Source organism: Neolamprologus brichardi, chromosome 6 (genome assembly GCF_056152115.1).
Source record: "Neolamprologus brichardi isolate AB-2024 chromosome 6, ASM5615211v1, whole genome shotgun sequence".
Taxonomy (NCBI): domain Eukaryota; kingdom Metazoa; phylum Chordata; class Actinopteri; order Cichliformes; family Cichlidae; genus Neolamprologus; species Neolamprologus brichardi.
The window spans coordinates 2,347,471-2,362,076 of NC_142109.1; the positions used below are offsets into that span (position 1 = coordinate 2,347,471).

Here is a 14,606-nt window from a genome sequence, read left to right on the forward strand (position 1 = left end):
TTTGCTCAATTGCGGTTATTTCACACCTCAAACATTTAGTAAACAATTAAGCAAATACAAGTAATCTGTAGGTAGTAAGAAAATAAACTTTTACGCTACGTCCGCACCTACACGGGTATTTTTGAAAACGCAGCTGTGTCGTCCACACGAAAACGGCGTTTTGAATCACCGAAAACGGAGATTTTTTAAAACTCATTTTTTGCATTTACGTGTGGACGAGGAATACAGAGTTTTTCACGCAACGTTTATGGTATGTGCCTTTTTTCACGTGAGCTGTGCACCACGTTATTGCTTACATGAGAGGAATTGCACAATAGCAGATAAACAGATTAACAGTATTTTGTCTATCTTCAGGTTTTACACGCTTACATATAAACACGCAGTTACTGTCCCTCTATTTACAAAGGCAGAGGCGTCACGGTGTGATTATTTTACGTGTAGTTGTTTTTTTCCTGTGTAATAATATTCAACATTGCTATCAATACATTTTTCAAAAAAAAAAAGTCTCTGTGCAAAGTGGGTTTAAAAACATAAACAACTGTGGGATAGTTTGTCCGTGATTTAGACAGGGGGAACAAATCGTGGCAGGATCAGCCTGATATTATTTATATCCCGCTGTAACTTTACTGTATAAAGAGCTAACATCTCCAAAATGTCAGGAGTAGTTAGTCATTACAACAAGAAGAATGTGGGATACTGTTTGTCTGTGATTTGGAGAGCCCAGCGCTGCTCCCGACAAAGGAAAGACCAATCCTGCAGGGAGACCTACCTCGGCACTTGTGCAGGTGAAACCAAAGGGAAGATTTGCTTCACCATATTTTCTAGTCTTTGGCTTAGAATGAAGTTGGTTTGGAAACATATTCAGCGATGCTTCATCTCCTGCTTTGCGTTTGTGTAGGCGCCCCGTGCCAGCAGTGTCCAAGCGTTGTTTTTGTTGTTTTTCCCCTTTTCATGCCGCGCCCCCCCTGCAATGGCTCTGCGCCCCCCCTAGGAGGCACCCACACTTTGGGAAGGTCTGGATTAATTGATGGTAAAATGTATTATTTCTGTTCCTCCTTTCAAACAATATTTCATGCATTGAAGTCTTTGCAGCTCTGTGTCTATGGACCCCTGACATGCCAGTTTAATTAAACAGTTCTTAAAAAGCTCAGGGTTTTAAGTGTTATATGTAACAAATCTCTTCTTTAAAACTCACACAGTTTGTCATATTCTCTCTCTCAGGTCTGAAAGTCCACAGCATGCTGAAACATGAAGCCATCGTCCTCACTTTGGAAACGGTTAAGTTTCTGGCACGATGAACGTTACACGCCTCTCTACCCGTTTAAACTACCCTACTCTGACCTTCCTTAAAGAGTGACTGTAACATATTAACTGAGTTAAGTGAGTCACATTTTCTTTGTTTTTATTTTTTGTAACAAGAAAGTCAATAATAAATAACTCCAATGCAATGATAAAAAAAATGCAAAAGTTTAATAGAAATATGTAAAAACAACATGCAGAGTGTAATCATTAGCTACATTTGTATGGAAGGAGACCACTGGCCAAATCATTCCTGATCTTCCAGCGAAGCGCTGACCGTTTCTTCTCTGTTGGCACGATGTAGGTGTTGGGTACGTAAACTCTCCGAGGTTTAGGCTGCAAAGACGAGGGATAAACTGTTTAACCACTAAAGCTGATCACTTTCGGATGTTCTGAGTCTCTAACTGTGATCTATGAACAGCAGGCTCAGAAATGTAAGCCACTTAAACAGTTGAGAGACGTTTTGTATAGATTTTTGATCTCAGTTATTTACACATCAAGTTAAAGGAAATTTTAGCTCTGTTTGGCATTTGACTGTTGTGTTTGTTACACGTGGTCAAAGAGATTCAAATAGTAATCTTACTCTGAACACAGTGCTACCTTTATATACCTCACGTCTCAGAACATCCACACTCTCCTATAAACAGCTGCCCATTGTGTTCTTGGAAAATATTTGCAGAATGTGTAAAGATCCAAAGATAAGATCCAACCACAGAGGGTTAAGATTTTAAAGGACGAACATAAAACAATAAACTTTTGTTTCAGACAAAATCTGAAATAAAGAGCTGCAGGTCATTGCACTTGGGACTTATTTTCATTTCTTAGAAATTCGTCCATGAGATAGATGTACACTACCAGTCAAAAGGTTGGACACACCTTCCCATTTCATGTTTTTCATTTATTTTTATTTTACCTCTGATACATTTTAACCTTCCGGTTGAGTGAACGCTGGCGCGACTTGCTGCCGCTACTCATCACTACCGGATTCCTGTCCTGTTCCTGTCTCTACGGCCCACCGGTGTCACCGTCTAGTTGTTCCTGTCCGTGATGTGGCCTCTCAGGATCTATGCACTGTCTGTGTGGGTCTGGATCTTTATGTCATCCGCTGGCTGCTCTTCATCTCCACATGGACATTGCCTTCCTCCCTCGCCGAAAGTACGTACATCGGGGCTCCCGTCGGTATTTCCATCAGGATAATTCCAAGCCAATTCAGTCCTTCTGGTCCACCTCTGGTTGCTCTCAACGGAACCCCGGCAGGTCTGTTGACCACAATGATTTGGCTAACCTGCCCAGGTCGGCCAACACTCTCATCCAGTCCGACAGTACTTCCGTCAACTTAATATCCGCCTGCTTAATATCCGTTCGCTTACGAACAAAGGACATCTCATCCAGGATCTCCTAACAAACCGTAAGTTTGACTTTTTCTGCTTGACTGAGACATGGCAACAGCCCAATGACTTTTCGCAACTCAATGACTCCACCCCCCCGGGGTTTGTTTACACCTGCCAACCTCGTGAGTCCGGCCGTGGTGGTGGCCTCGCTGTAATTTATCACGAGAACTGGAAAGTCTCGCCGCTGTCTGTCCCTACCTACAGCTCCTTTGAATCTGTTGTTTGTCAACTTTCAGGACCTGCTCCAACTGTTATAGCTGTCATTTACCGCCCCCCAAAATTTAATTCTGTTTTTATAAGTGAGTTTGCTGATCTGCTGACCAACCTAGCTACTGTTTCCCCTAATATAATATTGCTGGGTGACTTCAACGTCCACGTGGATAACTGCGATCATCCTCTTACCAAGGACCTTTTATCCTGCTTTGATAGCTTCAGCCTTAAACAATACATAAACTTCCCTACCCACACTAAGGGCCATACTTTGGACCTAATCTGTTGTTCTGGACTTACCCCCTCCAACTGCACAGCTGACGAGCTGCTAATTTCGGATCATCTACTTCTCTCCTTTAATGTTCACATGACTTTCTCTATAATTAACAATCCTCGTATTATTTCTTTCCGGAATATCAAGAATATAAATCTGGATATCCTTTCTTCTGCTCTCTCTAGCTGCTTGTCTCTTAACAATTTGGCTATTCAAGACGATCTAGTATTTTATTATAATCACAGCCTCAGTAGTATTTTCAATTCTCTTGCTCCACAAAAAACCAGAACTGTACTCTTTTCTCGCTCTGCACCCCGGTACACACCTGAACTCCGACTATTGAAAGCTAAAGGCCGACAGCTTGAATGTCTTTATAAGAAAACTGGCCTTACTATTCATAAGGATATGTTTAATAACCATGTTCTGTTTTATCAGGAATGTATCAGTCAACCCACCAAGACCCTATTCTCATTATTCAACTCCTTTAACAGGCCACCTGATTCTCTGCCCGCTCATCTCTATTCATCTAACTTCTGCGACGCTCTAATGCTATTCTTCACTGAAAAAATTCATAAAATACACCTTGACTTGGTCCCTAATGCAGCTCCTCTGTCTTAACTCCACCCCCTTCTCACTTCCTCTCTGTTTTTCAGCTTCCGTCTTTAATTGATATTGCTGATCTCATCCACACATCAAAGCCTTCTACCTGCCAGCTTGATCCTATCCCCACTGTCCTTGTCAAAGCCTGTTTACCCCCTCTCCTTCCCCTCATATCTGCTATTATTCACTCTTCACTCACCACTGGAACTGTTCCTGCTTCTTTCAAAGTTGCCGCCATTACCCCAATCCTGAAAAAAACAGGTCTAGATCCCAATAACTTTAATAATTTCAGTCCTATCTCCAATCTACCATTCCTCTCAAAAATTCTTGAAAAAATTGTTGCTTCACAAGTCCATCTACACCTAACTGATAATAACCTTTACGAACTGTTCCAGTCTGGTTTCCGTCCTCTGCATAGCACCGAAACTGCTCTTATAAAAATAACAAACGATCTTCTTATGGCAGCTGATTCTGGTCTCCTCTCCATCCTTATTCTCCTTGATGTGAGTGCAGCCTTTGACACCATCTCTCATCCCATTCTTCTTAGCAGATTAGCTTCTATTGGTCTCTCTCATACTCCATTAGCCTGGTTCAAATCATACCTGTCTGACCACACTCAGTTCATTCAATTAAAATCCTTCACTTCTCAGCCTTCTCCTCTATCTACTGGGGTGCCCCAGGGATCTGTCCTCGGGCCCCTTCTTTTCATCATTTAGCTTCTTCCACTCGGACAAATTTTTCGTAAATATAACATTCGGTTCCACTGCTATGCCGATGACACCCAGATTTACCTCTCTACCAAACCTGATTCTACTCTTCCTCCACCCTCCCTCACCCTCTGCTTAGCTGAACTCAATTACTGGTTCTCCTCCAACTTTCTTAAACTCAACAGCAATAAATCAGAACTTCTCCTGGTCGGCACTAAACGATTGCTATCCAGAATTAACAATTTCTCTCTCACCATCAATAATTCGCTGGTCCCTATCTCTCCCTCTGTGAAAAGCTTGGGTGTCATTCTCGATAGCACATTATCCTTTAATTCACATATTAATAATGTCACACGTGCAGCATATTTTCAACTCCGTAACATCAATCGCCCCCGCCCTTTCCTCACTCCTCATGCCACTGCCATTCTCGTCCATAATCTCATTATCTCTCGAATTGATTACTGTAACTCACTATTATTTGGCCTTACACAAAAATCCATTAACAAGCTCCAACGTGTCCAGAACTCTGCTGCCCGTATTATTACTAGGACTTCCTCTACCCACCACATCTCCCCAATCCTGAAGCAGCTTCACTGGCTCCCGGTTAAATTTCGCATCCATTTTAAAATAATCCTTTATACATTTAAGGCTATTCATTCTCTCTCTCTGATTTAGTACAGATGAACTTCCCATCCCGGTGCCTCAGATCTTCATCTTCTCTTTCTCTCTCTGTTCCTTCCGCTCGTCTGATTACAATGGGGGGGCGGGGCTTTTAGTTGCTCTGCCCCTCGACTTTGGAATTCCTTACCCCCTGACCTCAGAAATATTACTTCATTCCCTCTTTTTAAGTCCACCCTCAAAACACATCTGTTTAAAATTGCTTATGTTTAAACCTCTGTATGCTCTTAACTTTTATCTGTTATTCTTATTATTGTGTATATTTCCAGTTTTTGTGTTTTTATCTGTTGTACAGTGTCCTTGGGTGCTTTGAAAGGCGCTATTTTTTTTAAATAAAATGTATTATTATTATTATAATTTTTTTTAACCATAATTTATTTTATGGTATGGTATACCATATATTTTATGTTTTGAGAGAGATTATCCAAAGTTTGTATTCACACAACTTGTGTACAAAAGGACAAATGAGAAATAGAAAAAAAAATCTGGAGAAATACTTACTGGTGGAGGCTGATATGTGAGCCGTTGCTGAAAAGAAAAACATACACTCATAAGTACTTCCAATAAACATTGCTGCCCAGGACAATGAAACAAAACAGGAAGTTTATAAGTCAGATCATTCTATTACTGAGAAAAGCGACGGTGTAATAACTTCATGTCTCATCCCACAAGTATGAAAACAAAGATGGTTGAACATCTATGTGAGGAGTGCTAACACTTGCCTATTGAAGTTATATTTTCTACCTTAATCTCTGAGCGCAGCGCCCTCCTGTCCTTCTCTCCTGAAAGTTTGAACATCTCCCAGAGCTGCTTGTACTGGAAATACCTGCAGACATAAGAAAACCCAGTGAGCAAACATGTAACCATCACATCAATGTGAACCTGATGGGTGTGATTCTTCCAGACTGCTGCTGTATTAAGGAAGTACAAACAGAATGTTACAGAACTGTTATACAACATGAGGGTAATCAATTAACCCTTTAAGACCTACCATAGAACCAAGCCCGCCAGAGCTTATGTTATATTTTTACATGCTGTAGAGCCTTCAAGTTGCTATACATCAATACAACCATTATAGCCCAAATTTTAATAATATGTATGCATTAAGTGCATAGAAATTACATAAATTGCAAGAAAGTGCAATAAACTACAGAAAAATTGAAAATCGTTTTTGTTTTTTAAACATATTTCTAGTTAGAGAAATTTAAGAGGCTTATCCCTCAAAACTGTAAATACAAAAAAGTTGTACAAAATAGTTTCCCACCACAGGAAATTTTTTTGAGTGTCTTCATGGTTTTATTTTTGAAATACACCAATTTTTATATACTGCAGGAAAAACGAAAATAAATATTATAATGCAAATTTGCAAAAAAGCAGCATATGCATCAAAATAAACTATTTCCAGCAGTGCAATATGAGTCCTAAGCATCCCAGAAACGACACAGAAAGTCATAAAGTCAAAGATAACTTTTAAAAACACTAGTATAGGCTCATGAGGCCCCGATGGTAAAACACTACATTTCCGCGAAAATGACGTCACTTCCGGTTTCGGGCAGGTAATGGCGGGCATGCGATAGTTCACGCTGACGTCTATTCTAACGTACGAAGTGTTACAAACAGCTGATCGGATCGGCAAAGCGTGTTTCTGGAATATTATGTTTTTGTTGCTGCAAGCGCTTTTTATGCAGTTTTTGCAAAGCTATATGTGGAAGGAAACCGTGACCTAGGAAAAGCTGATGGCATAATATGTAAGTACAACTCCTCTGGTTTCATATGCAAAAAAAAAATTATTGCGCTAGCTCACGTGGTTGCAGTTCTACAAGGATTTAAAAGTAGTTGCGCAAAACTGTGCCCGCTCTGACCGGTTTTAAAGGGTTAAAATTACTGTCCTTTATTTGGCATAATTACTGCCTAACTTACACTAACACAAGTTATAGGAAGTACTGAAGGGCTGTATGGAAGCATTAAGGTGCTGCACATGAGTCTTCTAATGGAAAATAAATCTATTAAGAAACCTATCAGGAGCCTCTAGACTCATAATTCCACATTATTTCAGGTGTGAGTCTCAAACAGAAGTGGCAGTCCTTTTGATTTTTAACCACTGCATTTTGTAACTTACTTGGCTACTGGGTCGGTCTTCTTTATGGTCTGTTGACTCATCACTGGCCGGATGACTGAAATGAAAATCCATGTGAGAAATTATCCAAAGTTCAGAGAAAGAAAAATCTTTATATTGTGCTTTATTGCCAGCTTACAGGACTTTGGTTTGGGCCTTATATCAACATCACTCTTAGTTCGAGTCTGCTTCCCCCGCAAAGAAACACAAACAGAAGAAAAAAACAAGACATTACATCTTCAACGGTTATTAACAGAAAAAAATGTGTTAGTTTTATTAATATAATATATCTATAGATATAATATCGCATAAAATCGCAACATCAGTCTCCTCAAGGCACTTTGTATTGTAAACTAAGACCCTACAACAGGGTAAAACCCATAGAGAGAGAACAGCAACAATCAAATGACCCCTTTATGAGCAAGCACTTGGTGACAGTGGGAAGGAAAAAAATCCTTTTAACAGGATGAAACATCTGGCAGAACCAGGCTAAGGGAAGGGCAGCTATCTCCCCCCACCAGTTGGCAGAAGAGGAGCAAGATAGGACAGAAGACACACTTTGAACTCTATTAAATTTCTTAAATCTTAAGAGACTACATTACCCACCATGCTTTTCATGTACGATTCAAAAGCGCTTAAAGACACTCTTTCACTCTCAGAGGTCTGAGTGTCGCTCTGATCGTCCAGGTCTTCATTGTCTGACTCAGGTGACTCCTGCTCAGGTGATGTGGCTAAATGAAGTTGAGCCAGTCTTTCTTCCAGACAGCTCGCTGTACCTGCAAACACAAATCACTAACCATCAGCAAACCCAACACTTCACTCTCAGCTACTTTAAAAGAGACATAGTTTGCTTATTTCCAACTCCATGTTTTGATTCTTGGCAATTTTGAAGAGAGTAGCAAAGTCTGTGTTTATACATGTAGAAATATTAAAATATTAAATATTCAGCTCAATATTTTTGCCACAGTTCAAAATAATTCTTTTTAATTTGATAGTGAGCCTTGGTTCTGCTTCAAGGTTCATCTACTGTCTGACAGGATGACATTTTAGTTCCTCTTCCTATAAGCGGCTCCAAGACAACATTCTCCTGATTGGCTGCCCCTCAAAGGGCTGAAAAAACGGCCTTAAAATGAGCATTTAGATCAGTGAGAAGATTAAGTCTCACATCGATTACTAACACACATGCACACCTCATTATTTAAAACACTGGACCTGTTTCACAGAAGTATTTATTTTGTAATAGTACATATGCATGTTAGAAAATAAGGGAAAGCACAACCAGCCCACCTTTTAAACTTTTCATATCAACACTAATTGAGAAGTTAATTTACAATTAATGTGATGTTGGAATTTAATACCTGCATTAAAAATGGAGATCTTATATCAAGAAATGTAACTCTTTGAAAAATTGTTTTCATACAACATGGATTTATTTTTCTGAATATAAATTCAATAACCTTTTTTAAATGTCCAAACTGGGATGTAATTTATTATTCAAAGCCGACCTTTTTATGGCTAAATGCCCAAAAACATGTAGCTCATCAGAATCTCATGCTGACGCCACTACTAAAAAAGTTCAACAAAGACTGTTCTTTTTAAGGAAAATGAGATCTTTTAATGTCTCATCTGAGATGTTGTCCTTGTTTTATAGAAGTTTTATTGAATCTGTGATGTCTTTTTGTATCGCTGCCTGGTTTGGTAACCTGACGGTGAAGAATAAGAATTGGTTGGGACTTCAGGTAAAAACTGCTAGCAAAATTTCAGGGCGCTGGCAAGATGGACTTTTGGCCATTTACAATAGAAATGTGCTTAGAAAGGCTCATTCTATTATTAATTGTGTGAACCATCCACTTCACAGTGAGTTTGAGTTGTTGCCTTCTGGCCGCCGTTTTAGAGTACCTCCGAGGAGGACTAAAAGACTCCAGGTCTCTTTTATCCCTACTGCGTCTTGTCTGGCAAATAATTGTCCTTGAACGTTCTATCATTATTATTGTTATTACTATTTTATAGTATTGTTCTGTTTATTTTTATCCTGCTGCTAAACTAATTTCCCCTTGTGGGACAATAAAGAAATTGAATTGAATTGAATCATTTCTGAGCCTCTGACCAAGCAGCAAAAAAACAACAACAACTCCTTACAGTAACAAGTATCATGATGTGCTGATTTAGAAGCTGGAAAACATTTACCCCTGTCCTGTCTGAGGTTTCCGTCCCACTCTGCACACATGTTGCCATACATCATGGCCGAGCTAATGTTCACTCTGGAGTCAATAAACTTGATGTCTTTGTTGCTCGAAGACTCGTCTGGATCTTCACACTCCACGTTTCCTCCGACGTCTTTCTTGACATCATTGAACCCATGAAGGTCGTGCACCTCTATTTCTTGTTTTTGCTTCTCGTCCAGCAGGAACATGTCTTCAGCCTGAACAGTGCGATGTTGTTCTTTTGGTGCTTTCTTTTCAGATGCCGCATGTAGATCGCACTCCTCCTCACCTGCCTGCTTTTTCTTCTGTTCCGAATGCACTTCTGTGATGTGGATGATTTCTCTACAGCACGCCACATTATCAAAATTCTTGCTGACCTCTAACACAGACACTTCATTGAAGTCTGGCTTATGTGTAGGTTCAATAAAGTCGCCAAAGCTGCTGAGTGACCGACTGTCCTCTTCGTCCTCTCTCATCTCAGACAGATCCCCCCGACTATCCTGATCAAACTCTGTTATGGTGTGGTCATCTCTGTACTCTGCTCCCTCCTGCCCCTCTGGTTTGTAGGTCCCGTAGCCAGAGGTCATCAGACTTGGTGCGAGACTATCTGGACTGCTACTACACCTTTCTTCTTCCTCCTCCTCATTGTTACTTGTCTTATCCAAACTTTCCTTGCTGAAGTTGCTCTGGTTGTTCAACCCACTCTTTAGCTCCTCTGAAGCCCCCTGAAGTAAATCTTCTGCATCGGTGGCTGGTTTAGAGTCAATCATTCGCTCAATCTCATCCTCTTCTTCTTCTTTCTCCTCATCTCCATCAGACCAAAATGAGGAGGAAAGGGAATTCTTGTCATCTTCACTCTCTTCGTCTGACTGAGTGCTGCACATTTTGTACATGTTGAGTTTGCACTACAACTGAGGTGTATGGAGTGTGTGATCTGAGAAGGCACAGGACTTAAGGAAGTAGCTAAGAGGATTAGCTGAAGCCTCAAAAGCTTCTTCTCACTGGAACAGCGCCCACTGCTGCTGACCAAAAGGAATTACACTGCTGCGTTTACTCTTTAGTGCTGCTTGTTTCAATAGTTGTTTCTTATTGTGAGACAATGAAGGCCAGGGTTCAACTGTAAACATGAAACTTCGGATAAAACTTGTTGTGATCCATAAATACAAACTGGAAATCTTCAGCAGTACTCAGTCAATTTATTCTTTCATTTTCTTCTTGAAATTATTTCTGCACTTCAGTTTACCTATTTTTTTTTTTATTCTAATCTAGTTATAGTAAAGCTACCTAAAAAAATCTCAGTTTGATTAATAGTACACATCAATTGTACATTACAGCTTTGTGAAAACATAAAATCAAACATTATTACTTATTATTTTAGAACAATAAACCTTAAAGCAGATGATCAGAAGATATTACAGATCTTTGTCCATTAGTTTTTGTTACCTGAGTCTTCACTGTAGACTGATTCATCACAGACAAGTGGCTGTCCTTTGTGTTTCCTGAGGGGGGGGGGGGAAGCATAATTAGAGTTGAAGACCTTCTCCATTTGGCACATCTGGAACAAGTCATCTCTCCACAATAAGTTGACTTGTTCCAGATGTGCCACAAATTCCCTGTTAGTGTTAGCCAATGAAGAAATGATATAAAAAGAGAAGAATATGTCAATGATAAAAAAAAAACAACTTAAATTTGAATATCGACCTGCGATATAAATTGGAGATCGGCGTCAGAGATGATGAAAAACACGGGTTTTATTTCATATTTATTTAAAATCTTGGGCTAAACTGTAAATAAAGTTTACAGTTTAAATAAACTGTAAAAAAGTAAAACAGACTAATCCAGACAGTAAGCACATAGGCCCATAAACCCATAGACTCTTTCACTTGTAAGCCATTAGTGGTTACAGAGCAGAATAACATGAAAAAAACAAACAAAAATAAACAAACAAACTTGTTCTTTGGTAATCAGAACAAAATTGTATCTGGAAAGCTGTTTCCTAGAAATGCATGAAATCCTACTCTTTACGAGCTTTTTTTTTTATTAATACCAAAGAAAATCCAGCTGCTGCTAGTTGGAAAGACAAATAAAACTAAAATTAACTCTGGACAAACAAATGAAAAAATTAGCACACGATTCCTAAAACTACCTCAGAACTTTCCTCTTGATGAAGTGTCTCCCCTGGGTGTCTGGGGTAGATGTGTAGCTATCTGTCAGTGGTGAGTGGATGGTATCCTCAAGATCCTGCTCCACCTGAAGCCTGCTTGGAGCACCTGGAGGGAGCTTGAGCTTCTGGGCCACCGAGTGTTGAGCGTACGAGTCATAGTCTCCGTTATAACAGTTGATGAGCGTCTGGGTGTGACATTACATGCTTTTAATTTATTGCACATGCCTGACACCACTACAATTAAGACTATGTTTGTTGTCCAATCAAAGAAGTGCCACTCATGACATGATTTTATGTGGCAACACATTAACAGCATCTGGCTCAGTAGAGCAATGAATGCAAGAATAAATGAATATAATATAAAAACATATCTTGTATGTTAGGAGTCATTAATGCTTACCTTTCTGGCATGGTCTGTACTGCCTGCATGTAGGAAGAATGCTTCACTAGTGCCTTTAAAGCAGTGTGGACTAACTGTGGAGAAAAACAGAGCTCAAGTTAGATGTTATTAAGTGTTATAAAAGTGAAATACTCAAAATCACAAAGTGAGTGCTCTGACCCTTTTCTTTGGTATAGGCAGGGGGACTTGGCTGAGGTGTAGGTGCCTGAGATTTGGCATTTATCTCATTTGATGAGGAAAGGCCTTTCCACTCCCCTCGTCGAACCAGCTCATCCAGATCTAATCACAAAAATGACAGTTTTCCCTCAATATTTACTGATTAGCATGTCTGCAATCATTTCCTGTAATGTCTGTCATTTCCACATCTATTTCTATTATTACACTCTACCAGAGTAGCTCTGCATGATTCACAGTTCAAAATAATCCTTAACTATGTTATACTGTGCTTCTGTGCAGCCCCTCAGTTCATCTATAGTATGAAACAACTGTTTAATTTCATCTCTCTTTAGGCTAACTTTCCTCTGATTAACTGCGCCTCAGAAACTGATGGTTTGAACAACACATGTGCCCATAACTAGAGTTGTGCTCCTGACATAACCGCATAAGGGAAATCCATTATCTAAGACAAGTTACACCCCCTCCCCCAAAAAACAACTCTTTGAAACTCCTAAAGTCTGAGCTTTTTACTCGCAGAGAATACTTACTGAGCTCATTTTTTGAAACTTTGATTATGTTTAATATATGACAGAAAATTACTGAGCTCATTATTTGAAACTTTTATGTTTAATGAGTATATTACAGAAAATTAAGAAAAACAAGAGATCAATTCTTAGAATTAAAAATGTAAATAATCAGTGCACAATAAATATATTAAACTGCAAAACAATATGGCAATGTGAGTTGGGAGGTTTAAGAAGGGTTGGTAGATATATGTTTAACCTTGTTTAAATTCACGCAGCCTGTGCTTTGGTATGTTTTTGTAGCCAAGGAGGGCTAACTGTTCTTGAATTTCCTCCTCTGAGAAATCCAGGTTGTCCATAATATTTCCAGCTTCCAGTCACTAATATGAAAACAGTCCTGCATGAAAAAAAAAATCTATATCAAACACAAAGACAAAACCAGATATGCAGGATGCAAGATGTTATGTCATAAACAAAATGTTCTTTTGATACATGTAAAGCTTTTTAAACACGTTTTACGCACACTTTTATCACAGTGTTGGACAATGAGACACACTTTTGGTATGATTACTAGCTCAGTTGCAATTTTAACAAACAGTCTGTAGATACTCTATAACAAATATCAAATACACCAAGAGTAAATAAATAAGTCTAACATCTGCGTTGATTTCCTACTGTCCTAACAACAATTCAAAACGGATTTTATAACAGCTGTTAGCAAGCTTGGCTAGCCGTTCCCAACCAGACATAAAGAGAAACGATGTTAACTCATTTTAACTCGTCCGTTCTCACCTTCACACAAGCCGGTTAGGTGTTAGCGTGAACCCATCCTGCTAATGTTACCGGTGTAGTTTATCGAAGTAGTAGTTGCGCTTTATTGTTTGTACAGAGTTAAACACTCAGCACCAAGACAACGGCCGTAAAGAGCTTTGAAAATGACGCCTGCTAACGTCATTGACATAAACATCCGGTCTTTTTCTTCTTCGTTGTACTATTTAGCGATTGACGAGTCGACACATTACCACCTCCAACTGGACTGGAAAAGTACAACGACGATAATAAAAAAAAAACGGTGCGTGTAACACTGTGAGAGGAAAATGTTAAAGTTGCTTTAAAAATATCTTAAAGTAAATGAGGAACTGATTTTGAGGTAGTATATTGCTGTAGTTTTTAGTTAAAATTGGATATTCAATCTAGTTTATCAATGTTGACGTTTTCATCAAATATTAAGCAAAGACATTTGTACATCAGTAACATAGTATACTAATATAATTGTAATATATTGAAAATTATTTCTTTAGATGATGTAATTAAAGAAACATGATGGATTGACATTAGAACTGAACATTTACCATCCGTCCATTGAGCCATTTTCTTATGCTTATCTTTATGAGGGTTGCAGGGCTACTGGAGCATATCCCAAGTGCTATAGGGTGAGAGGCAGTTTCCTGCTTCCTGTACAGAACGTCAGTCTGTCGCAGGGCAAACACAGAGACAGACAGCCATATGCACTCACATGTACACCTATGGAGAAATTAGAATCACCAGTTAACCTAACCCCACTAATTAATGGTTAGTTAGTGGATTGAAATCTGAGACATTCCATCTTAAATGCACATATTAAACAAATATGAAGGGCTGCTTTCTTCCATTTCAAGAGTCAAGATTGAAGATTCTTTATTTGTCACATGCATAGTTATACGAGAACAACACGTAGTGAAATGAAAAGTTCCTTGACTGTGCAAAAAGAGGACTTAATAAACAGTAAGTGAATATGGATGACATTCAGTAAGTGAGTGAATACATTAAGTAAATGCATTGAGTGTTTCTTCTTCAGTTACCTTTCTCACTCACTATGTCATAATACACCCTCTCAGCATTGA

At 39.1% G+C, this 14,606-nt stretch overlaps 1 protein-coding gene across 1 annotated transcript; it reads right to left on the reverse strand.

Moving 5' to 3' along the window:
• Positions 1-1,447: 1,447 nt before the first annotated feature.
• Positions 1,448-13,694, reverse strand: hyls1 (HYLS1 centriolar and ciliogenesis associated). The gene is made up of 13 exons (XM_087841460.1): positions 13,516-13,694; positions 12,983-13,120; positions 12,203-12,322; positions 12,044-12,117; positions 11,626-11,828; positions 10,923-10,978; positions 9,463-10,287; positions 7,882-8,051; positions 7,415-7,460; positions 7,279-7,333; positions 5,904-5,985; positions 5,661-5,687; positions 1,448-1,635 (listed from the first exon to the last, which is right to left on the reverse strand). The coding sequence occupies exons 2-13, from the start codon at positions 13,080-13,082 to the stop codon at positions 1,510-1,512; spliced, it is 1,884 nt and encodes a 627-aa protein (XP_087697586.1). The 5' UTR covers positions 13,083-13,120; positions 13,516-13,694; the 3' UTR covers positions 1,448-1,509.
• Between the last annotated feature and the right edge of the window lie 912 nt (positions 13,695-14,606).